Source organism: Podarcis muralis, chromosome 12 (assembly GCF_964188315.1).
Source record: "Podarcis muralis chromosome 12, rPodMur119.hap1.1, whole genome shotgun sequence".
NCBI lineage: Eukaryota > Metazoa > Chordata > Lepidosauria > Squamata > Lacertidae > Podarcis > Podarcis muralis.
In genome coordinates, this window is record NC_135666.1 from 11,916,589 (window position 1) to 11,942,524 (window position 25,936).

A 25,936-nucleotide genomic window follows, 5' to 3' on the forward strand; every position below is an offset into this window, starting at 1 on the left:
TGGTCTGAACTCAGCATACCAGCTTCATATATGTTAAATGTGCATTTGAGTTTCACTGATGTCAAACTGAAAATGATTAATGTGCGGACAACCAAGTAATTTATTTCTATAGAAGAACGAGCATTCAGACTGGCAGAGCTAAAGCTGATACCCACAGGTGAAAGTAAAAGAAAGCATAGCCATGCAAATAAAAATAAGTTAATACACTTGTAAGTTTTGATCATCCAAATTCTCATTAAAATGGTCCACCTTAAGTCCCTTTAAAAGGCTGCTTCATTTTGTTATTGTTTCATTTCCCACTTTACTGCTTCATTCTATTGGCAGCAGTCCAGGGTTAGCCACCAATCAGAGAACTCCAACACAACAATCGCTTTAGTACCTAAACTTGGATAGCAGCCAGCATGGCACTTGGGTATGATTACATCACCATCCTCAGGGGACAGAGCTGGCTAGTTGTTCCAAGCTAAATTAATTTTGAACTTTCCCATAGGCTACAAAAGCAACTACTAATCAGCCAGCACCACAGAATCCAAAGAGCAGCAAAGCAGCCCCTTAAGGAGCAGCTTGCTGTGGATAAAAGTGAAATAAATTGGAACTCCTAACTATATATTTAAAAATCTGCAGTACTACATACTGATGAAAAACTATATTTCATCAGTATATAGTACTGAAGACTCATAGCTCAGTGACAGAGCATCTGCTCTGAACGCAGAAGGACCCTAGATTGACCTCTGATATCTCCAGTAGAGCTGGACCAGCATATCTCTGGTCCGAAATGCTGAAGAATTGCTGGTCTGACCCAGCATGATGATGATTATTGGCTATAACATTTGTGAGCTGCTTTATACGAAAGGTATCAAAGCAACATAACAAGATAAAATAACATTTTAAACAAGAATATTTAAAGCAACACAAAATACAAAATACCTAAAATGCCCAAGCAGGAAAATAATAATGACAAATCCTACCCATCCTAAAAAGATGGGCACCACCACAGAGGTCAACTTAGCTACCAAAGGCCTCAGTGAATAAAAAGGTCTAAAAACTGATGATGAGGGCATCAGGCAAGCTTCCTCCCCCCCCCCCCCTCAACTCACAAACCAAAGACAGATCCCTAATGCTATGAACTACAGCACTAGCAGTGTTGGCAGAGAGCAGGTGGAAAAGACAGGGGGGGGGGGCGCTACCAATTCAAGGTGCTGGTACGAGTATGCAAAGTTCTAAATGGCTTGAAGCCCAAGTACTTCCTGCATCTGCAGACCCTTACTTTAAGATCTGAAGGGGAGGCCCTGCTCATGATCCAGCTCCTAATATTTGCCCATTGGGTTGTGACATGAAGCAGAGCCACCTATATATGAAGTTTCCACTCTGGAGAAGTTTGGTTGTCCCCCATCTCAGATTGCTTCAAAACATCAATCAAAGACATATCTGTTCACTTGAGTTTTGTCACATAGTGAGGAAGTTATCTGCTTCGGTCTTATTGCCATCAACTGCATTATGTTTTCATGTCTGTATTTGATCTTTATATTAGTATTTTAATTATGATTGTAATGTGATTGTACTTTTTGAAACCCTGTTAGCTGCCCTGTGCATCCTCGGGTGGAGGGGCAGGACAGAAATTTAATACCTGACCAAGGAACTGAACCTGGATTCCTTCATCAAAATCTAACACCATAGGCCAGGGTTGGCTAATCTGTGGACCCCATCATCCCTGACCGTGATCCATGATGGCCGGAGCCAATGGGAGTTAGAGTACAGTAACATCTGGAGTTACATGGTAGCCTGTCCTGGGTTAGCCACTGTTTCACACTGGCTTTTGTCACCTTGGTATCTAACTGACCTTGTTTAAATAGAATTGTCCGTGTATTTTGCTGCTACTGCTTCCTGAAACACTTTCTATTGGCAAAGGCCCCTTATATTTTATGTCATAAATATGTTTGTTTGTTTGTTTTATTTTCAGCACCTACTAAGGCTAGGGTTGCCAGGACACTCCAAAAGTTGTTGGGTTTTTTAATAGAAAAATCGCAAAGTTGTTGAGCAGCCCTAACTTTAGGCAAAGTGGGGGGGGGGGGAATACGGGCGTATGGCAACCCTAACTGCATGTTGTCTTACTGCACATTTACTTACAAGTCAGATGACTAGAACATGAACTGAAATAGTATATATTTTGGTAAGCATAAAAAAACTTACTTCTTTTGTCCTCTTGATTTGCGTAGGACTGAATTCTGCCTTGGAGTACTCTCACAAATGCCGTCATTGCTGTCACCAGTTTCACTCTTATTTAAAGACTGGTTGCTCCATGGAGCGATAAACCCTGGTGTTGGACTAAACTGCTTAAGTTCTCCTTGTCCCAATGAGCTTCGTTCCCCACAATAACAAAAGGCGCAGAGCTGTTCACTGCTAGAGAGTCAGAAAGCAAAAACAGAGATGTCAAAAGCTGTTTTGAAATTAAGGACAAAAAGTCCTGGTAAACTGGAAAGCTTTTACCTGGCACCTAAAAATAGATAAGGATGGTGCCAGGCTAGTATCCCTCAGTAAAGCATTTCACAAGTGGGGAGTCGCCACTGAAAAGTCCCATTCTCATGTTGCTACTCTTACTGATTTCAATAATACTTATTCCCTAGTAATTTTGTAAAAGAACATAGCCTTAGCCTTTAAGTACCATAAACACCTTAAGAATGTCTTCCAGTCTAGTGTGAACAAGCAAAGGAAGAATTTAATTGATTGATGTATTTAATAAGTTCTTCCATATCCCAGTTTTCACCTTCAGAAGTTATGCAATCCTTAGGCTTTCAGAACAGAGTAATATTTCATAAAGTGCCATTGAGCAATAGTTAACATGTCATCTGTTCATCATTTTGCATTTTATTGAAATAAAAATGATGGGGCTATTATTACTACATTTTAGTAGTCTTTAAAGCTTTAGACAGTGATAAATAGATGATCAAAAGGCACCACAGTACAGTAATTTATTGTTGTTATTATTATTAAAATTTGTATATTGCCTTTCATCCATAGATCTCATGGTGGTTCACAACATAAAATTAGATTATTAAAACCACAAAATACATAATAAAAATAAGAAACACCTTTGCTCCTCTTAATACAGTACTGAAAACCCACTGAATAATCAATATCTGCCTACTTGCACCACTCTATCACATAACGTAACTCAAATTCTCAAATTTCCTATTCTCATGTGGCCACACAGGAAGATAAAGGGACAAAAGTCCACACTTGAAAAATGTCCAATTAATCTTTATCCAAGTGCAGTTATTGTATTTAAATGCATCAAACACCTTCAAGATATTTACATTTCCTACACTGTGAAGCACTGCCATCAGGTTAACTGCTATGGCAATTTTCCAAATGACTGATGGATAGCTGAATTTCTATTGAGAGTCAAGATGTGTATGTACTTTTCGGGACAACTCACTCCATTACTGGTATAGTTGCGACCGAAGTGTAATCAGATAAATGGCAAATAGAGTGTGTGCGTTTTAATACTCAGAATTAATTTATATGTTTGTAATGAAGCAGGTTTAGGCTTGCAACAAGAAGGAAATGATGCTGCTAGAGTAGACAATTCTGGGCTAGATGGAAAGAAAATTGGCTCTGATATAAGGCAGCTTCCAATGTTATTAAAATAAAGGATTTGTATTTTGTTTTATGAAATCCACACACAAATTTCCAGGAGCATTTTAATCTGCTGCATCAATATCTTACAACACTGATAACACCCACTTAAGTTGGTTGATACATGACAACATTTACCAAACATGCTTTTCCACTCCTGCTCCCCCTACATACTATGTCATCCATCTCAAATACAGCAGTTGCCAGCACAGCCTAATGCTACAAAATAGAATGATGCTGCAAAGAGTGTAGTCCCAGACTCTCTCAAGGCAAATCCAAAAAAATGTAGTATAAACACCAACAACTGGGAAAGACTGGCCTGCGAGCGCTCCAATTGGAGAACAGCCTTTACCAAAGGTGTCATGGACTTTGAAGATTGCTCAAACTCAGGATGAAAGGGAGAAATGTGCTAAGTGGAAGGCACGTTTGACAAACCATCACTGTGATCAACTCCCGCCCTTAAACCTATGACCCCACTGTGGAAGGATGTGTGGATCCAGAATTGGCCTCCACAGTCACTTACAGACTCACTGTTAAGACTGTGTTCATGGAAGACAATCTTACTTGGCTACGCGTTATCGTCAAAGAATAAGTCCCAGCATTTTCTGTGCTGTTTGTTCAGATCCCAGCCCTTCCCACACCACTGACTCAGCATCTGCCTGTTTCTCTTTCTAACCTGGTTTTTGCTTCAACACCAACAGAGGCAATGGAGCTTGCAGATTCCACAGACACTGAGCGCTGAAGAACTGGTGTTAGCTTCTTGTCACCATGCACTTCAGTTTGGGCATCCTCCTCTGCAGATTGTTCCTTGATTTCTGATTGACAAAAGAGAGTAAGTTGATTAAAGATCATACTTTTAAGTGTTAGGAGAATCTGGCACAGCATTGTCCTATGCACATAATCTGTTTTTCTGTTTGTATTCAAAAACATTGCAGTTACGACATCTAGGTGGAAACATATGCTACCCTCCGTACTTATTGATACAGTCATACCTTGTGTTAACATTTGCTTCATGTTGCAGCTTTTCAGGTTACGAATGCGGCAAACCCGGAAGTAAACACTTTCGGGTTCACTGCATGTGCATGTGCAGAAGCAATCTGCGTGCTTCGCACACATGCAGTAGCAGCACTCTACTTCTTTTCGGGGTGCAAAAGGCACCCCGAAACTGATCACATTCATAAGTAGAGGTACCACTGTACTTTAATTCTGACTATGCCTATAACAATGTTTTATCTTTTAAATCATTTATAATGACAGTTTTAAAAACAGAAATGTCACCATTTAGTTATGACTAATACTGACAAGGGCCACAAAATTAATAAACTAGACACATATAGATATTGTTTCAAAAGCATAAAAAGCGACTTCGAAATAATTTTGCCTGCGACTTTAATTTAAATGTTACAAAAGAAAGCTAAATTCAGATTTAACATTTCTATGTCCACAAGTTCTTCTAAAGTTAGTTTTGGTACTGAAACACAAATAGTGATAAAGCAACTTTTAATTTAATTATCCTTATTTCATCAATATCCCAAATTTGCTGCTGAACTTTTACAGGTTGAAGGGCTTCATGTTAAATAGACCACAGCATTCAGGTCTTTTCCTCCATAGGATTTCTGCTGTCTGCAACAACAGCAGGCCTAGGCACACTGCAGGACCAAGTCTAATTAGTGAAAAGCAAAATCAAATTGGAATACAGTACACAGATAAACTACAGATTGCTATAAAGTACTGCAGCTAATAACATGGTATAATTTAAAATTCAACATACATATGTTATAAAGCATAGGATATAATATGACATTTCAGAGGAGGGGAAAGGAAGCCAACTGCCATATTACTGATAACAACTGCATTAAAGCATAAGAGGAAAATGGTTAGTTTAAACTGATCCAAAAACATGTTTCAAACTGTTGAAAGGCATAACGTTACTAGGTATATGTAACCTTTGGTTTTAAACCATTTATTTGACGGCAGTTGATTAACATAAATTTATGTCCTGTGTGATTGCAATAGCACCTTTTCGGAAAAGGTTTCAGATTAGGTCTTCTGCAATCAAATAAATAAACCAGAGGAGCATGTTAACCAGGGAGTGGCCGCCGGGACCACATAACACCGGTTCTGAGAGATCTGCATTGGCTCCCAGTACGTTTCCGAGCACGATTCAAAGTGTTGGTGCTGACCTTTAAAGCCCTAAACGGCCTCGGTCCTGTATACCTGAAGGAGCGTCTCCACCCCCATCGTTCAGCGCGGACACTGAGATCCAGCGCCGAGGGCCTTCTGGCGGTTCCCTCATTGCGAGAAGTGAGGCTACAGGGAACCAGACAGAGGGCCTTCTCGGTAGTGGCGCCCGCCCTGTGGAACACCCTCCCATCAGATGTCAAAGAGATAAATAATTACCTGACATTCAGAAGATATCTTAAGGCAGCCCTGTTCAGGGAAGTTTTTAATATGTAACACTGTACTGTTTTTAACACTGATTGGGAGCCGCCCAGGGTGTTATTATAACAAAAATAAAGTGTAATATATTTACTAGTCCTCAAGTAAGCAAAGGAAATATGCAAATCCTATAGTAAGAAAACATCTTCCTATGATGCAATCTAAATAATTCTGGTCCAGTGGCAAGGCTTTGTTGATTGACCTGAATGTTATGTGTCTTAGGAGGATGAAAGCAGTCTGAGACTCATGAGAAATCAATTCAAAGTCATCCCAGAAATGAGGCTGAAGAGCTCCACTTAAGACATAACGACAATACTAGAAACTACAGTCAGGCAGCATACAATGTGTTTGAAGTACAACTACAGGAAACTCAATGGGATATTCCATGAAAAAAATTGACAACACCTTGAATGGCTCAATGATCACACAAGATGTCCATCTGTTACAGTGACTGACTTGATGTTCAAGTCTTTAGTTTTTAAAAGATTGATTTTTTATCGGATCAGCACGAAGGCTACGATATACAAAGCAATGGAAGTTAGCCAATGGCGGGTGACAGCTCATGGAAGGTAAATCATCACCATTTTGAAGATTTCACTATAGTTGTATTGAACACATCCAGTCAACAATATTTCCTACCTCATAAACCTGTTGAGAGGAAGCAAATTTTTGTCTCTTTTTCTCCACTCTGCATCTACCTAAACCCTAACTTTCTGCAACCAGCTAAAACTGCTCCAGAGGACCTACTCTCCTAAAGTGGTTAAGACAATACTGAATTGGCCATTTTCATATATTTATCAGATATATGGTTTTACCTCTTTCAACTAATTTTATATCATCTGTATTCAGACACTGAAACTGGGTATTTATATGCAGTGGGGGGGATGATTAAATGATTTTGGTTGACAAAATAGACCATTCATTGTAGTGAAGAATACAGATGGATGCTGTAAATGGAATTACTTTAATCTTGATGGATTTATCATAAGGTGCTTTCCTATAACATTCAAAGGCAACACTAATCTGATGCATAAGATGTTCTCAGTTTACAGATCTTGTTAGTTATAACAGAGTCTCAAAAAGTATAGAGGAGACCAACAGGAAGGATTAATGACCATAAAGAAGAGTTAAGTGGTTTATGAGGATTTGAAGAGAAAGGCAAGGATTAAAGGATTAAATTATAAAATTCAATTTCTATTGAATTTGCAACAGCCAATTCTTCAAATAGAATTTTGTTGAAAATATCCACAGATAAACTTTAAAAGTAAAAACTACTTTACTTTTTCTTGCCTCTGTTTTGTAAACTGCTTCAAATAGCTAGCATAAGCATTTTAATGTAGTCTCAAGAGAACCAAACCTTTAAATAACTTCAAAAGCTTTTAATTGGAAGGATCTTTATGAGCAATCAGTTTTAACTACTGTGTTACACCAGACTGATATTTCCTAGGGAAAAAATCTAACTTTATTTTGAAAACTTTCAGCCTACTTCTGAAGATTGTTACTGAGCTACTCTTAGACATGCTGCCTGATGAGAAAGAGGAAGTTGGAACAGGATCTTTTTGCAGCAGTGCCTGGAATTGGAAGTCATTGCCTTGGGAGGTTCCACAAGCCTCCTCACTTAGAAAAGCAAGTCAATCAGACATCTATAAAGAAACATGGAAGCAACATTCTAAGACTTATTAGGCAGACATGGAGGAGCTGCTGTTGCTAAGGCCATCATCATTTAGAAGCAAAGAGACAGTGGCCTTGGCTTTTGCCTATATTGAAGTATCTTCCTATATTCTGTTCTGCACAAGCACACTGTCCAATGTAGGATTGCACTGAAGGACCAATTTTATTTTATTTTTAAATCAGTACCCAGGATGCTGGAGGTGGAGGAGACTGAAAATTGATTTACATCTGTAGTCAGGTACAAATGTAGTCTTAATAACCTGTCCTTTCTTTGATTTTCTAATTTTCCACTTTGGTTTTAAGCTATTTAAAAATATTCCATGTCTGTTTTCTTCAATCTTTTGTGCTCTTTTTCCATAGAGATAAGTGTATTGAATATGCTTTTACTATTACTTTCAACAACTGCTAGCCCACTGAATTTAACCCTTCTCAAACTACACTTTTCTTTAAAAAAACATATTTTTTTTAAAAAAAGATACATTTTCTACTTGCATTTTCTATATCTGTTTTTCCTTACATATGGATATATGCTAGGAAAACAGCCCATATTCCCAAAATTTATGAAAGCATTGCTACTACATGTGCCTTTACCAGTTTCCACAGTGTTTTCTGTTTCTGCTGCCTCCAAACCATCCATGCTGTCTTCATCCTCCACTGCAGGTTTTCCTCTACTTCGAGGCCTGTGAAAAATAAGCGATTGTTTATAATACAGAATAAAAATAATTAAATTAGCAGATATTTATAAATGTTAAAAGCCAAATATCTATTTTTAATAGTACCGATAGATATAATATGCTACTAGGAGAAAGGCTGTACCACTCAGTCCATCTGCTCACACCTGGTCATTGCATTTTCTATTACAATTGAAAGTTTCAGATCAAAAATACATAGGCTGGGTCCAAAGAGCTACTTTAAGAGTGCTGAAAGTGTTTGGTTCATAAAGTCAATATCCTTTCTCTCTCTCTCTCTCTGTTTAAACTGTAGTCACATCCCTTTTATCAAAGACTGTTTTTGAAAGTCTCCTTTGTTTCAAAAGTAGTTTCCCATCTGAGAGAGAAGGAAGCAGTTGCTCATGAAACATTACGTCCAAAGCACACTTGCAAGCAACTAACTAGCAGTGGAGTTCTTCAGATAATATTATTTAGAAGATTACAAGAGAACTGCAAAATTTAAATCAACAAATAGATTACACAACTTTTGAATTGACTAAAAATGTGCTGAGATTAGTTGAGCAGCAGTTTTTTGAAAAATATTTTACATACAATTAATAATATAGTATCATTTAAAAAAACGATTCCATTCCCCCTTCTCTCTCATATACAGGAGGATTGCCTGGTGCAAAATTATGCCTGTTATAATACAACATACACATCAGATCACCTTTCCTCAGGCATATTAAAACTCAAAATTTATAGTCAATAAAAAAACTACTCAGCAAGTGGGCAGAGACAGTAATCTTAAAAGAAATCCTACCCAACTAACTGGCCACAAAAGAATATTTCAGTGTAACATTCAATAATCCTATTTCTTCATAAAACAATACCACACTTAAATATATATATATTTGGAAATAATTTTAATCAAACACCACACCACAAATAATGGGTTCTGACGAAGCATGCCATCATCTTTGAAAATGTAACCCAATATATCATCACAACAGAAGAATCTGATGAGATACTGGTTTTGCAGCACACAATAGGAAATTGGATTAATATTACATGAGAATTTAAAAACTGTGCAGCTAAATCTCCACACAAATTACCCAGATTTTTCAGATATAATCTAGGATGACAGAATTTCCAAAATTATGATAATCTGGCTGTCAAAAGAATCACACTAAAAAAAAAAAAAACAGCAGAAGGGTGGTGCTAGCCACAGTGAAAAAGAAGTTTTAAAAGGATTAGTAAAGTAGCTGTCGGAATTAAGAAAGGAGGGTGATGTGAGAGACAAGAAAAGGAGTTGGAAACATGTCAGTTTTATTTTATTGGGTCATATACTAACAGGAGCTGAAGTTTAAAATGCTGCCAGGTCAGGTTCACAACTTTTCAGATTTACAACACACTACACAGCTATGTAAAAGTAATAAAAAGAAAAAAACTGAACTCAATGAAATTTTTGTGATTGCCATAATTATGCTCAAGAGAATGTACACAATCAACCCATGGAAGTAGCACACTTGAGAAATTGAATCTAATTATACCATATTAGATATACACTGAGAGTTTCTTTTCTTTGCACGTGTAAGCTTCTGTCCCCACATTTGCATACATGATTGCTTTCTCTTCTTTTAGTATCAATATTATATTGTGTTTCTACTCAAATAAACTTTTGGGTTATATTTTATTTCTGAGGGTATAATTCTACATGGACAAAGACAAAAGAAAATTAATGTAAGCAGGTGAAAAATTATTTCATGCTCATCCCACTTGAACAAGGAGTACACCCTAGAAATAGCAACATTTATGAAAGCCTGTTTTGCTCTTATTGTATGGGAAGGGTAGTCAAGTGTGGTCTAATAGCTAAAATCTTCAAAAAGTAATGTAGAGGAGAGGTTACATATTGCTTCTAATCACAGCATCTGCATCTATGCATACTGGTTTTACTAGAGTATGGAGGCATAACAATTAAAATGGTACTTTTAAAGCACATCTAATACCAAATTACTTCAAAATTTTCACCTCCTATAGAAAACCTTTAGGCAATTAGATTAAAATATTTTCCTTCTGTTTATTTCACAGGTTATGTAAACTTTTGTATTTACATCCTACAGTGCATATATTAGTATGCAAAGAACGGCACACACACACATATACACACACAGACCTTTTAAATGTGCCACACTGATGATTTCTCAACTGTGTCCCCCTCCCCCAAACACATTTCAAGCAATGCATTTAACATTAGCAAAATCACAGGTTTGAACTAATTGAATATAATTACTTCTTTTCAATAGAGAACATACCCACATCTGGTGTTTTCATGCAATTTTCTTCTTTTGCATTTACTGTACTACAAAAGACCTTCCAACTACTGCACAGGTTTAAAATAGCTCCATTGGGGGGAAATTACAAAATAGAAGTTGGAAGAATATATTTATACTTTAATTTAATTGGGTTTTAGTACAAAAAGCAATCTGAATAAATAGTATACGGTTCTACAATATAAATCAATACAAGTTTTTTTTTAGTTTTTTTAGAAAGGGGGAGGCATTAAAAAGTTGCTCTGAAAGCTGGAATCAGAATTATGTTCAACATGTAGAAATATTGTTTATTTATTATAAGCGCACTTTGGCTGTTCTGCTGTGCTCTCAGAGAAGTTTATAAATAAAAGCATAAAATATACCAAGATCAGGAAAACAAATAACAGGAGGAAGTTAAAACTAGTATAAAAAGGAGATGCAGAAGATTTCATGCTAAAAATCCAAATCGCTTAAGCTTTGACGGCCTGTGCAGATAAAAGCAGTTTTTACCTGTCACTTAAGTGAGAGATAGGGTACTGTCAGGAAAGCCTGTGTGGACAGTTCTTAAGATGCTGCTACTACACACAGCTCACCCTGTTTGTTTCTTGCTGAAGCAACATCAGAGCTCTACATTCTTATAGCCCTATTACCAGTCTAAGCCCCACCCTATCTCACCCCAGGACAGACACAGAAGCCTGGAGGGCTGGCATTTGGCCTCCATGAATGAAGTTCCTCACTCTTCAAATTAGGCCAAGGATATGCTGGGGCAAATTGCTGTCATTTGTCATGGCGGCCATAAAATCCTCACAAAGCAGCCTTGGCAACATCCTGAGGGTCCTCAACACTAGCCCAGAGATAACCTCTGTCAGCTCCAGGCAGGAAGACTGCTGAAGAGTGTGGTGAGTAGTAAATCAACAAGAGTCCCTAATCTGTCTTACTGTCCAACACCAAGTAGAAACATTCAAAATTGGCTCCCAGGCAGGAAGTCTGGAAAGGAGACTTTAGATTATTGCAGTGTTGTGTTGCATTAAGAATTCAGACACAACCAAGGCAAATAGACACCTTCCAGCCATCCACCCAACTTTCAGCAATTCAGGCCAGGCGGCTCCTTCTGATTTGTGTTATATTATGAACCAACCTTTCATTCAGCAACAGTACCACATGGGCTGATGGCTTGTTAACATGGCAACTATGGTCACAAAGGATGGGAGAGAAACCAGAAAGAGGAACAACCACTAAATTTTTGACCAACACTCATTTAAATGACACATCCATACCTACCACATCATCTTCCCCAGCCTATAATGACCTCAATAGGGGTTATATAAAAAGCGAGCACCTTACAGGATTGTTCATTACAATGTTAAGGAACATACTACAAAAATCTCGTAGTTAAACTGGGCTTATAAGACCATTATTAATCAAATATAAACAATAGGCCAAATTCATCAAGAAAACTGAATTTAACAACTTGCATACATTATTAGAAACTAAGCACATGCTGCAATTCATTCTGTTCCTGCTAATTATGGAAATAGGCAATGAGTTGTGTCTTGTCCCCAGCCCTAGATAGCCTACACAAACCCTTCTCCGTCATCTGTTATTTCACTAGGCATTGCACATGGTTTTAAGCTTATTGCCATTGCCATAAGGCACTGAAACTCAGAATGCTGAATTCTGCACCTAACACCAACTTCTGAGTTTGTGCTCCGCCTAAACTCCAAATATTATGGGGAGGGGGATTGCTAATATAAATAAATTTACTTTTTGAATATACTTAACATTTTATGTTGCTCAGAGAATTAATGCCAATTCTTGTATTGCTATACATTTATATGTGACCATGACCAATTTAAGGTTGGCATATGTTGACATCTAAAGCCCTATATAACTTGGGACCTAGGTACCCGAGAAGACACCTCTGCTGATACCAACCTACTTGGACCTTGAGATTGTAGGATGACATGAAGATACACTGATCCAAGGCTGATCAAGTTACCTTGGCACCTGAGGCACACACACAAATACTAGAAGTACCGCCACCCCTCCCTGACAGCCTAAATTAACATTACATATCTGTCAATATGCTACCTTTCATAAATTCCAAAATCAGCTGCCTGAGGCATCTACTTCACACTGTCTAATGACAGGACTATCCCTGCTACTAAAATAACTAGAGTGCACCTGAAAGAAAGAAAACACACAGAACATTAGCTCATCTGAAAATGCAAACATAGTTCAGAAGGTGTTAGGTCAACAACATTTAGTCAAGCCATACATCCCTCCAGGAGGTGATATACAAAATCCTGAAAAACATTCCCAAGGGGGCCAGGGCACTATCATAGTAACAAAGAAAAGGGAGAAACAGGTTCTTTTTTTAAAAAAGCTAACCGGACTCAAGCAAAAATTGGCACTTTTGAGAACTTATTTCTCCCTTCTATGTATGAGCTTCCAGAATCCATCACCTCTTATTCCATCTGAAAAATATGTAGCAATGCATATATAGCAAATTTATCTGTAGCTATATAAAAATGTTGCCTCCTCTGGCGTGTTCTTTTTACATGCATTTTTTAAACCTGTGACTTGTTGGGCATTTGATTACATTGTTGCATACTTAGTAGGGGGTAGAGGATTAAAGGGTAAGAACTACTTCTCTAGTTACATGAATATGCCTGCTTAATATAATAGTTATCAGCTTAAATTATTGTCCAGAAAGTCTATGGTTCAAGGCAACCCTTTCATAGTAACCACACAAGGAGGCCAGAACTAGGCAGCCTTACAGGATCACTGCAAGGATTACGAAGATTGTAATTATTGACCATGAGGGGGGGAATGGAATAAAAATAAAAAGCTTACACAGAGTAGTGCAGTTGATAAGAGTGATGGACTGGAGAGACCGAGGTTCAGATCTCCCCACTCAGCCATGAAACCTGTTGGATGGCCCTGGGCATGTCAGCTTAATCTGTCCCTCAGGGCTGTTGGGATGACTCGATAACAAACTCCTGAACCCAACACTGAGCTCTTTAGAACTGGATTTTAAAAGCGGTAAATAAATTTGAGTTTCGTCTTGAATGAAGGGAAAAGGCAATTAATATGACACCATTTGTATTCTCTTGCTAAGCTTCCTCTGTCAGGGATAGAATGAGTTAAAGGTATGTCTACTGGGCTTGCTCCTAAAGCACATGACAAATAAGACAATCTTCATTAATTTCCTTAAACTGCCTCTGAACTATTATATTTATTAAACCACACAGAAGCTGCTTGTAGCTCATAACATTAAACTATAATCTCGTGAAGCTTCCTTCTAAGATCAACAGCTCTTTGGAGTTTTCAAGCTTGCATTATTTTCTTTCATTAACAAATTTGGCATAGCTAGAAAAAAATTAGCTTGGTAAATGGTCCTGCTAAAATTGTAAAGTAAGGCAGCCCTTTCCATTGAAGTACATAAGCAACTCCTTGTGGGCAAAGGAGTTTGGTGCTTTTGAGATCCTGTGGCACTCAACCACAGTATATGTCTACAAATTTGCTATGAACATATTGTTATGAGATTGGAAGGGAGGATAGGCTGTATGTCTAAGTCTCCTTCTAATTCCTGGATCCAGCATGGATTCAATTCCTGGAATTGCCAGCTGGCTTCCTGATGAGGTAATGACCCTCTAAGTATACAGTGGTACCTCGGGTTAAGTACTTAATTCGTTTTAGAGGTCTGTTCTTAACCTGAAACTGTTCTTAACCTGAAGCACTGCTTTAGCTAATGGGGCCTCCTGCTGCTGCATGATTTCTGTTCTCATCTTGAAGCAAAGTTCTTAACCTGAGGTAATATTTCTGGGTTAGCGGAGTCTGTAACCTGAAACGTATGTAACCTGAAGCGTATGTAACCTGAGGTACCACTGTACTTTGTCTTTCTAAGCAGTTAGAAAAACAAAGGTAACAAGGAAAGTGGCTCTGTGCCAGATACAAGGTGCAGGCTAAAGCCTGCAAGACAAAACCATGCCTGATCTCTGCTTCAATTCAAGGCTGTTGCTATGGGAGAAGGAAGGCCCTCTTGGGGTGTTAATGCTGGGAACCCCTAAATTGTAGGCTCAGACTGTATGTGTGTGTAAATAAACAATACTGTATATCATAAAGACACCACGGCCTCCACTGTCCTTCATGCCGAAGGGAACACAAACCCTGGGTTTATTCCTTAGCCATTTCTTCTCCTGAACATACCCCATAAGGCTGCAGAGGTTTAGATCAGAGTTTTCCTTCTCCTAGATGGGCTATCTTCCCAGGTTGACAAGGCCCATCTGCCCCTCATTTCCCACAACAGCACATGCAGAAACCACCTTCTTGATCGTTGGACTCGCTATTGGTCATGTTTGCTCAGTCCCCCAGAGCCTGTCTTTACATGCAGGGAAGAGACAAGTCCCTAACTCACCTGACTCACTGAGGGTTTGAGACCCATTGGTTTAGCCAGCCCGCCAACCCGGTTTCCCAGAGTGTAGCTGCGGTCAGCTTCTAGGGGCCACATGTTAGAGGTGAGAGCAGGGTAGGGACTAAAGGCAGACAAACTACTCCAGAAGGAGCCCAATGTGTCCCCCACCAGAGACACTGCCCCTCCCCTAATGCCCCATACACTCACAATGCAGGACTGGTCAGCAGACACAGATGCAAAACATGCAAGTTCTTCGAGTTTTAATACTTGCCCAGAGCTTGGGAAACAATCCATAAATATAAACCATCCACATATCACACTGCTCCAAAAATGACTTCAGAACCAAATGAAATCCTATTCCATTTATTAAAGCAAAGGTTGTCTGCTCCAGACCGCCATCAACTTTAGTACAGCCAGCTGCTCTAAAAGTGTTCCCTAGCATATGCCTGAGGTATATGAATTTTCTTCAGTAATAACTGGGGAAAAGTAAAGAAAAAAAATCTGTAGTGCCTGCAGGCATCTCTATCTACTATTCTTTAGATGTAGAAGACAAAATTATTACAACAGTGCAATTATCTGGGGAACTAAAACTTTTTAATTCTCTGAAAGGTATTGAGGAAAATCTTGAGACAGTGTTCAAGAGGTTGTTGAATTGTCCTTCATTTGCAACAGTGGAAAGCAGGTGCAAATGTTTAGCTCAGCTATGGTACTCTATGGAGCTAACACAAAACACCCTTCCTCAGGCAATGGTAGAATCATACAGCTGGAAGGGACTGATGATCATCTAGTCCAGGGTCTGCAACCCGCGGCTCCGGAGCCGCATGTGGCTCTTTTACATCTTTGCCGCGGCTCCGGGGCGGATACTAGCAAGGGGAAGAGGCGCATTGTGCGCCCCGACACTCCTCACTGTGGCGGGCGCTGTACTGGCTGTGACGTCGCATGGGGGCGATGCGTGCGTTAGTCACGCACCGTCCCGACGTCACCTTCCTGCCCGCTGTCAGATCGCGGCTCCGGAGATATATTTGTTTTAAATGTCGCAATGGTTTTGCGGCTCCCAGTTGTTGTTTTTTCTTCGGAAACGGGTCCAAGTGGCTCTTTTTGTCTTAAAGGTTGCAGACCCCTGATCTAGTCCAACCCCTTGCAATGCAAGAATATGTAGCTGTCCCATAAGGAGATCAAACCTGCAACCTTGGCATTATCAGAACCACTATCTAACCAACTGAGCTATCCAGATTATGTAGTTTTCATGCACACCATATCATTACTGCCTGAAGTACACTATTAGTACTAGCAATTAAAAGAATTGCCAGTTTTATTATACATATTCACAGATCTAAGCAATTCAGCGGCTGGTCATATCGCAGGTGCAGAAAAGGTGGCAGCAGTTACAACTTTAAAGCAAGGATTTTCAAACTTGCCAAAAGTTATTTGACTGAATGACTTAAAACTAAATGTAACTAAGGCAACAGCCAGAACAGTTCATTTAGTAGCACTGTACTCCAAACCTTGACCCAGACAACTTCACATGAAACAGTCTATTTTCAACATTCTTTTCTGAAATAATCTCTGGTTCTGAATATAAGCCTTCATTTTTATCTTCAAGGAATTATTCACTACTGTAGACTGCATTTCATACAAATATTCACACTAGACATTCCAAGAGACATTTCATAGTTCCCCAGCCCCAAGTTCCTCCAAGTTTCCAAATCTTCCATTTAAAAGAACTAGGGGAAAGTCTAGGAGGGAGAGAAGGTCCCCCCCCCCAGGCTTTTACACCTCTAGGACAGAAGAAGGTTGTGTGGCTTTATGTCTTTGAAACACTTTTACAATGTAATCCAATACCTGTTTACTTAGAAGCTGCACCATCTTCAATTAGGTTTACTCCAAGGAAAGCATGCATAGCACTGCAACTTTAATATGCAACGTGCTTTGTAATCCTTCATGCATTCAGTCTCACACCAAATGAAACATAACAATGTTATCTCCTTTAGTAGTAGTAGTAGTAGTAGTAGTAGTAATAATAATAATAGAAACCAACTGAGAAGTAGAGGCTTGGTCAAGGTGAACTGGTAATTGAATGGTTGACCAGGAGCATAAAGTTTAGTTTGCCAAGCTCTAGTATGCTTATGATTTCAGCAAATGTACTTTGTTACTAGCAACAACCAATAAACTGGGTTATTTTACACTTAGTTAACCCTAATTCACAGCCATATGAAAAGAAAAAAGGAGAAGAAAGTATACTGTTGGTGTGCACCCAAATAAAAGTGTGGGACGCTTCTGTAGGCTTTAAATTAGGTTTTGGACTTCAAAGATTACAAATAAAGGCATATAACTGGAAAAAAATCTGTCAAAATTATGAAGGCTACATGGGTATCGTTTTTTTGCAACTTTTTTACACCAAATTTTACTCCAAGGCAGTAATTGGCAGGGACAAAATTATATAGCAATTAGGGCATGACAGCAAAAGCAAACAAGTACTGAAAATGGGCTCGACACTTCTAGTAACAAGCAGGTAATTATCACAGCAGCTTGAAAGGGGCATAATCAACCAAACTGACATCATCCCACCCACATAATAAACGTGAAATCCCTTTATGTCCAAAGTAGCTTTTACACACAGCTGGCAAATGTGGCTAGTCAATGTCTGACTCCTTTGTAGCTGACATTTCTTTTAGGCCAGTTCAGTGAACTACTTTTTTGAAGTGGAGATTTCACCTAATGTTAAATAACTTTCCACAGAAGCATACATTGCCACTGTACTTTCATTTTAAAATTCAATAAATTTGATTAAATAATTTGTACCTCTTTTAATGATGATAGTTTCACATTTTAAGATTTCTGATGGCATTTTAATGAATGTTCAATTGATTTTAAAGTTCTGTTTACATAGGTACAACATGGACACACAATTTACTTCTCTTTTCACACTCTTGTAATATCCAATAGTAGATCTACATATATTAAAGACTGGGTTTTTAATTTATGCATTTTAATAAATAAGTCTAAAAACTTCCCTGCAAGATTTTTAAAAATGTGTTAATGTTTGAAGCTGTTTTATAACCACTGAAAAATGTTCAAAACTCCAGTGAAATACAGTTTCATATTATTGCCTTTTACACCTTTTTTTAAAGCCATCAAAAGAATCATTCACTAAGTTCATTTTACTATTTCCCTATGTAACTCTAAGGGGTAATCATTCCAGAGTCAGGTACCCATCAAAGCGAAGGCCCTTCTACATTTCCCCTCACCCTGAATCCTAGCAGAGAATGTGAGCAGAGCCCACCTGCCAAACTTAGCAGAAGTGATATTAATTGATCCTACCTCACTGCTCCAGTTAATAAACTGGCAGCCACATTATGTATGCTCAGAATTATTTTCCCAGTTTCTGTCTCTTTATTTCCAAAGTGATCACAGCATGTAATGATAGCTTAAGGGGACAAGGAAAGAACTGCAGTAAATAAAAATAAAATAAAATATTTTATATATAAGAGCAATCTACAAGGCTTAAATGCCACCAGTGCAACAGGCCAGAAAGCAGTATTGCATGATCTAGTTCTACAATTGCCAGGTGATAAAAAGGGGAGCTGTAAATTATCTCCTGACCTCTCACCTGGTTCCTTAGTTTGAGTAACTTGTTTAGAATAAAACCAAGCTGCTTTCCACCAGTCAATACCACTTGGTGCTTGTTTTGCCTCAAGCTCTACCAGTCTGACAGAGATCCTTCCCACTCACAATCTCCCTTTTTGGGCCACCTGTTCTAAAAGGGAGAGACTGGGGACACTGGCCAGAAGAGGGGCATGCTGATTACTCATTCATCTTCAAAAAGGAAAATCTTTGTGTACATGAAATCCAGTCTTCATCTCTCTTCCTCCTATCATCATGCAAGATACATGGAGAAGAAGGATTAATACCTAAGGGTTGAGGTGCAGCATTGCCCATGAAGTCCAGATTTACTACAGTTAAATTGTAGTAGATATACCAAGAAGTCTACCATGTGAGTCCCATTGAGGTGTCCTGGAGGAGGTCATGAGATCTGGAGGAGTGGGAGGAGATCAGAGGGTTGGAGCTAGGGGACCTGTGGGAGGATCCAAGTGGGATGAAGGGAGTGAAATTGCAGCCTCAAGGAACATCTGATCCTGGGGAGGGGTTCAGTGGCTTGGGGAATGTAGATCAGGATCCTGGGACAGGGCTGAGTGGATTGTAGGAGGAACATCCCTTAGTGCCACAACTGATGATGGAGAGTGAGCTCCCTGAATATGTTTTGAGTTCAGTGCACTCCAATCAGATAACAAAGACACATAAAGAAGCCCCTGGTGGGCACATGATTCTGCAAACTCAAGGCACTTGCCAAATCAGGATTTTTTAAATAGTTTTTTTTTTTTTTGTAAGCAAAAATATTTGACTATATTTGCCCAAATACTGACAAATCCTATTTCATATTATTGAGCAATCACAATTTTAGTCACAGATAAAATAGGCAATGGGACTCTCTCACTGGCATTATCCTAAATACACATATTGCCCTCTACGAACCTTGAAAAAAATGCTCATACATCTCCACGGGCCAAAAAGAACTAGTTCCTTTCTGTGCAGCCAGAAAACCAGTAGGATAGAGGGGTTGGGGAATGGATCAAATTATCAGAGCAGAGAAACTCAACGAAGTGCCCTCCATATGTTGCTAGATTTCAATTCCCATCAGTCCTAGTACTCCAGGTAAATGGTCCTGGATGGCAGCTGTTGCAGTCTACAACACCTAGCTGGCAACACACTGGCTACTTCTGACACATAATATATTTCTATTCTCTCATATGCACCACTGTAACATTGGCGGTCATAAGCAACAGTGTTACCATTGATACTTAGACAGTTTTATCAATAATTGCACATATTAATAACTTTTTGCACCTTACCACAACCTTCCCAAACCTAGTGACCTTCAAATGTTTCCGACTACAACTCCCATCAGCTGCAGCCAGGGCCTGGAGGACACCAGGTTAGGGAAGACTATCCCAGCACAACAGTGTTCTGTCCCTAGCAAACTAAAAACTAAATAAGCGTTGAAACTATAAATCATTTGTGAAAAAGTTTAAACTCTCATAAGACATTTCAAAAGCAGTTTAAAACTTTTAGATGTTTTCAGGACATTACAATAAAATCTAGAACAAAGAACAGGCTATAAGTAAAGGGGTCTCAAAACTTAAAATTTCCATATATTCTACTGACAACATTCTGTTTTGGTTTATGAAGCTTTAATGAAAGAACTCAGCAGACCTATTTAGAAAATTCTAAAATTACCAGTACTGTATACTTCTGTTTCTTGTACGTTGAGGAAATACATGAATTTCAAAGTGGACATTTTTATTTAAATCAATCTACTGTGCATAAAACACATTAATTATTTGTAGCGATATTCTAACATGTCAGCCTGCTATCTCCATGCATTTATGGTAGGCATGACATGAAACTTCAGCTATATACAGTTTGGCGCAACCGTTATGAATGCTTTGATCTGCAGGCTTAAAATATCATAGTGGCTTGACTCCTAATCTGGCAAGGAAAATGTATAGGTAATTTGCTGTTATCTCTCTAGAGTTCTGGGTGGCTCCCCTATCCTCTTTGAAGGACATGGTCATCTGCCCTAATAAAGTATGGCATCTTAAACAATTATTTTAAAAAATAGAATCTTAAAATCTTAATCCTTATGCCTAGAATATAAATAACATAATAATCTCTAAGATACTGTAAGGAGAGTGACTCAATGAGATAAAGAACTTGTATAGTGTACATACAAAATACAGTACAGTCTGCATGTTGCAATAACTAAGCATGTACCAGTTATAGACGTTAATTATCTGGTTAAATTCTTTCTTGGGAAAAACAAGAAGCGTTTTTCTGAAGATCGTTAGTTGAATTTTGACTCTTTCAATGTTAAAAGTGCTAACTGCTGATGTATATCAAACCATTGTTTCTGGTTTTTATTTTACAAATTGGCTTGTGCCCAATTTTTTGATGGCAAGTGTTCATGCAACTAAATTTTGTTTCTGCTTTCATGGTCTAAGTTTTTACTGTGAGGCTGTGAGTATATAAAACCTATTTTGTGTCAGAAATCTGCCTTTCCATTTCCCATTGAAGGAATAATGTCAAAGCAGCAGGGTGTTTTCCTGTGGCCATCTGTACTGCACCTGATCGGTAGAGATGAAATAGTGAATACTTCTCACTCAACTTTTTTCAAGCTCTAATTCACAATAGATAAACACAATAAAAATAAGTTAGGGCTGTGTGAATTGCCTATGAGCAGTAGTTTTTCTGAGAAGTTAGAGTTTTATATTGTCTAATTTTTAAACATGAACAGAAGAGTGGGGGGGGGGGCGTTTTGAGAGAAACACCTTAGTCATTTTTGACTGCCTGAATATTCAGAGCAACACCAGTCCAGACTAGGGCACAGAGTGCTGTCATTCATAAAGCTTCTGTTTCCCTTCCCAGAATGCCTAGGAACAGGATCTGAACTATGAGGTTGGGTCAGATAGACAGAATGGATATTCTGCTAGTACCCTGATGCCCATCAGTCTCCCAAACTAAACTGACAAAGAAAGTCTCTTGTATAGTGTGATGTTGGAAAACCCCAAGACATTTGATATGAGGAGTTATCAACTTCCATGTGGAAGCTGCCTTGATTGGAAGAACTCCAGACTTCATGGCCACCATAACAACCATGTGGCTGTCTCAGCACATCTCTACCCTGATGTACAAAGTAAGTCATGCCCTCAATACCTTTTCCCCCTCAGCTACACAACTGTTCAGTAGGAGATAGTGGTAATCCCTGCACTGTGATGGATAGAACATTTCCCAGGAAGGTTTGGATTGGCAGCAACACTTCCCCCATTAAGACGATTTGCCCATGGAGGCTGATAAATTCCTAAATGCTCTGTGAGATTTTCCAGATGATATGGCTGGCACCCCCATCAAAACCTTGGTCTCAGTGTGGATCAGCAACATGAAAAGGGCCATAGACATGGTCATTTCTAAATCCATCAGAGTAAGCTACAGATGCCCTGTTGTTTACAGGAATGCTCTGAGGGCTAGGTGGTGCAAATCTTATACTGAACACAACAAAACACAAGCGAGTGCACATAATGCATCTAATATGTGGTGGTAGTGATGACAAAGTAAATACAAAGTAAATATAAGGTAAAGGACACCTGGATGGTTACGTCCAGTCAAAGGCAAATACAGTGGTACCTCGGGTTAAGTACTTAATTCGTTCAAGAGGTCCGTACTTAACCTAAAACTGTTCTTAATCTGAAGCGCCACTTTAGTGAATGGGGCCTCCTGCTGCCACCGTGCCGCCGGAGCATGATTTCTGTTCTCATCCTGAAGCAAAGTTCTTAACCCAAGGTAATATTTCTGGGTTAGCGGAGTCTGTAACCTGAAGCGTATGTAACCCGAGGTACCACTGTATGAGGTGCAGCGCTCATATCATTTTTCAGGCCGAGGAAGCCTCCGTTTGTCCACAGACAGCTTTCCGAGTCATGTGGGCAGCATGACTAAACTGCTTCTGGCATAACAGGACACTGTGATGAGTGCCAGAGTGCACGGAAATGCCTTTTATCTTCCCACCGCAGCAGTACCTATTTATTTACTTGCACTGGTGTACTTTCAAACTGCTAGGCTGGCAGAAGTTGGGGCAAAGCAACAGGAGTTCACTCCGTCACGCGGATTCAAATCTCTGACCTTCCAATCGTCAAGCCCAAAGAGGCTCAGTGGTTTAGACCACAGCGCCACCCGCGTCCCTGATAACACAGTAGGCTAACCTCTCTGTCATCGTTGCATTTTCAAGTAACTATCCAATATAGTCTTGAGGTTTTGGAATCCTGGTGTGACACATTTGTAATTGTTTTGTTTAAAAAGCTTAAGTTCAGGTTTTAGTTGTCCCCCTCCTATGGTTCTCTCCCCCTACCACACACTGAAAAGGAGCCATTAACTCAGAAAGTCTTTAATAGAATGCTATTATTCAGTTTTAGGACACTGTAAGTGTAGATTATAATTTTTAATGGGAAGTGTTACATTCACAATAAATTCACTCTCTTTGTAAATCAAGCTTTTTTTTTAAAAAAAAAAGAAACCTTTGCCGCAACAGTATTTTTAAAGTTAGATTTTGAATTTTAATGCCCATTTTTTAAAGTCACTGTCAATTCCAAATGGAATATTATGCTGCTAAAAGATACTAGCAGGGAATGTCATTATATCATTTAGATCCATAAGTGTCATTCATATTTAAACAATTTCATGAAGAATGCTAATTTCAAACAGCCATAGAAAATTATTTGGTGTCACTCCTAACAGAACAATTTCGAAACAAGAAAGCACTGTAAACTAACACGAAGGTGTTTCTGCAGTATGCAGATGTGAATAGAAAAGAATGGCACAATTTGATACGAGACAAAGCAGCTGGTGGGCAAGAGCATATGCTAATCATGTTGGCCAGAATGTTTCATGTTCTTATGCTATACATCTGTCCCACCCACCTGCTGCACTTTTTCCTCAAAACTACAAGTTATTTGGGACAAAGACTGTGTTTATGCTGTGCGTTTATACAAATAATGCAGCAGTATGCTGTATATAATTTGGGACCCTCAAAAACTCAAAACTATGATTGCTAATCTCAAAACATGGTTTCCTTGAAAACTCTACCTTGCTATCTTTACCCAATAACAGAACTCACTGGAAAGGCTAGGTAGGCCTTTTGGTAATTCTTTTAAAGTGCCTCAAACAACTATGTATTGTACACAAAATAAATATAAAACATAGCCCTGCTCTCAGGATTGCAATCTAAAAGATTAGTCATATGAGGAAAGGGAGGAGGAAGGAACAATGTAAAGGAAGGAGATTAATTCAACATACAACTTTTTATCATATTTATAATGGTTGTTTTTCTGCAGGGTTCTCATGAACAGAAAAAAATTCCTTGCACTGAAATAGGTACTTCATTTACTTTAGTTTATATGCAATGTATTTTTAAAAGACTTTTTCTTTTAATGGATCAGAAGACGCATTAACAGAACTTATCCCCAGGTTAACCTTTATTGGACTGCAGCCTTAACAATCCATTCCTAATCATAGAGCAAAGAAAGCCTGATCCATAGAAGGCTGTACTTCTCAACAAAACTTAATTGCTTTTAAGAAAAAGTTAAATTTGTTCTACAGATCTAGCTAAACCAATGAGAGCCAGAACCCTCCCATTTGTTATGGTTTAGTTGAAACTAGAGAAAAGAACTTTTCCCAGCTGTCAGTTCATATATCTGCTCAGATGGACAATACTTCACCAAACAAGAGGAGATCCAAGTCCTTGAAACAGTTCTATTCAGAATAGACCCACTGGAATTAATGGGCATTATTAACTTAGGGCTGTTGGTTTTTATAAGTCTACTCCAAGTAGAACTTAGAGAGATACAACCCATGGGAAGCTGTCTTATACCAAGTCAGACCTCTGGACCATCTAGCTTAATACTGATAACTCTGAAACTTCTCCATAGTTTCAGGCAGAAGTCTTTCCCAGCCTTTTATAGATGCCACTAGGTAGATGGAACCTGGGACTTTCTGCTTGCAAAGCATGTGCACTACTGCTCAGATATGGCCCTTCCCCAACATAATACCCTAATATGCAGGATCTTTGAATATGTGCAAGTTTAAAAGGTGATGGATCATATATACAGTCATAACTCGGGTTGAAATTGCTTCAGGTTGAGCATTTTCAGGTTGCGCTCCGTGGCGACCCGGAAGTAACGGAACACATTACTTCCATGTTCCGCCGCTCACACATGCACAGACGTTTAAAATGACGTCACACGCATGCGCAGAAGTGGTTGTGTTCGGCTCTGGATGTGAGTGGGGCTCCGGAACGGATCCTGTTCGCATCCAGAGGTACCACTGTAATTGCTACAAGAGTGTGGGCCCAAACTTATATACAGATGAGGAATATGAAAGGATTCGATGGTGCAAACAATTCCCGTAAGGTAAAATACTAACTGTACCAAAGAAGAGTCTTTATTTTATTTACTGGTTGTTACAGAATTTCATACTGTATCTTAATTAATGAGAAAATATCTCGAATTTCCCAGAAAGAATAGGGAGTGCAAGGCAATTTAAGATATACCCTGGCTTGTCCTCTATTAAGTTGTGTGAGTGCTAGATCTAGCTCTTCTATTCATGTCTCCTGTATACATAATGTAGGCTTCAGCATATTTTGGTTTTGTTTCTGTTGTAAACAGCATCACTAATGTCAGACTGACTTTACTGTTCAGGTTGCAAATGTATTCCAGACAGCCTTCATCTTCACAAGTGAACTACATACTACAGGAGTAGTAAAAGCTAGCATGACTAGGCTGAAAAACACTAAAGACTCAAGTCTATAGTCCCCTGCAGAAAAGTCAGTCAGCATTCAGGTGTCTTACATTTCTAGACAATATGGAATCACCCCTTTTGCTCTTAGTATACCTGTTGGTGTCATGGGAAACAGATGCACTTGATCATTAAAATACTGTAAGATGTAAATGTTCCCCTTTAAACAATTCTTCTTTCAGAATGACTGAAATAATTAATTTAACATACTGTTATTCCTTTCAAGTTAGAAAAGAAGCTGTTTCCTAGAGTTAGTATCTTATTTCTTATACCATACAAGGCACCATGATAGTGACAGTACATAACATCTCATCCAGTGCTTAATGATTCCCCTCCCCCATTACACTCCAATCATGTTTTTAGATTTCTGGGAGTTATTTACATTTTTTAAAATCTTACAATATAAAAGCTAA

At 38.7% G+C, this 25,936-nt stretch overlaps 1 protein-coding gene across 9 annotated transcripts in view; it reads right to left on the minus strand.

Moving 5' to 3' along the window:
* The window catches only part of KMT2C (lysine methyltransferase 2C), a 143,835-nt gene that overhangs the window by 98,831 nt on the left and 19,068 nt on the right, over window positions 1-25,936 (minus strand). For all 9 annotated transcript variants that reach the window (XM_077936742.1, XM_077936737.1, XM_077936741.1 and 6 more), the window contains exons 2-4: window positions 8,338-8,426; window positions 4,313-4,451; window positions 2,191-2,400 (exon numbers count right to left, since the gene is read on the minus strand). In XM_077936742.1, coding sequence (XP_077792868.1) covers window positions 2,191-2,400; window positions 4,313-4,451; window positions 8,338-8,426 — 438 coding nt within the window. The remainder of the gene's footprint in view (window positions 1-2,190; window positions 2,401-4,312; window positions 4,452-8,337; window positions 8,427-25,936) is intronic.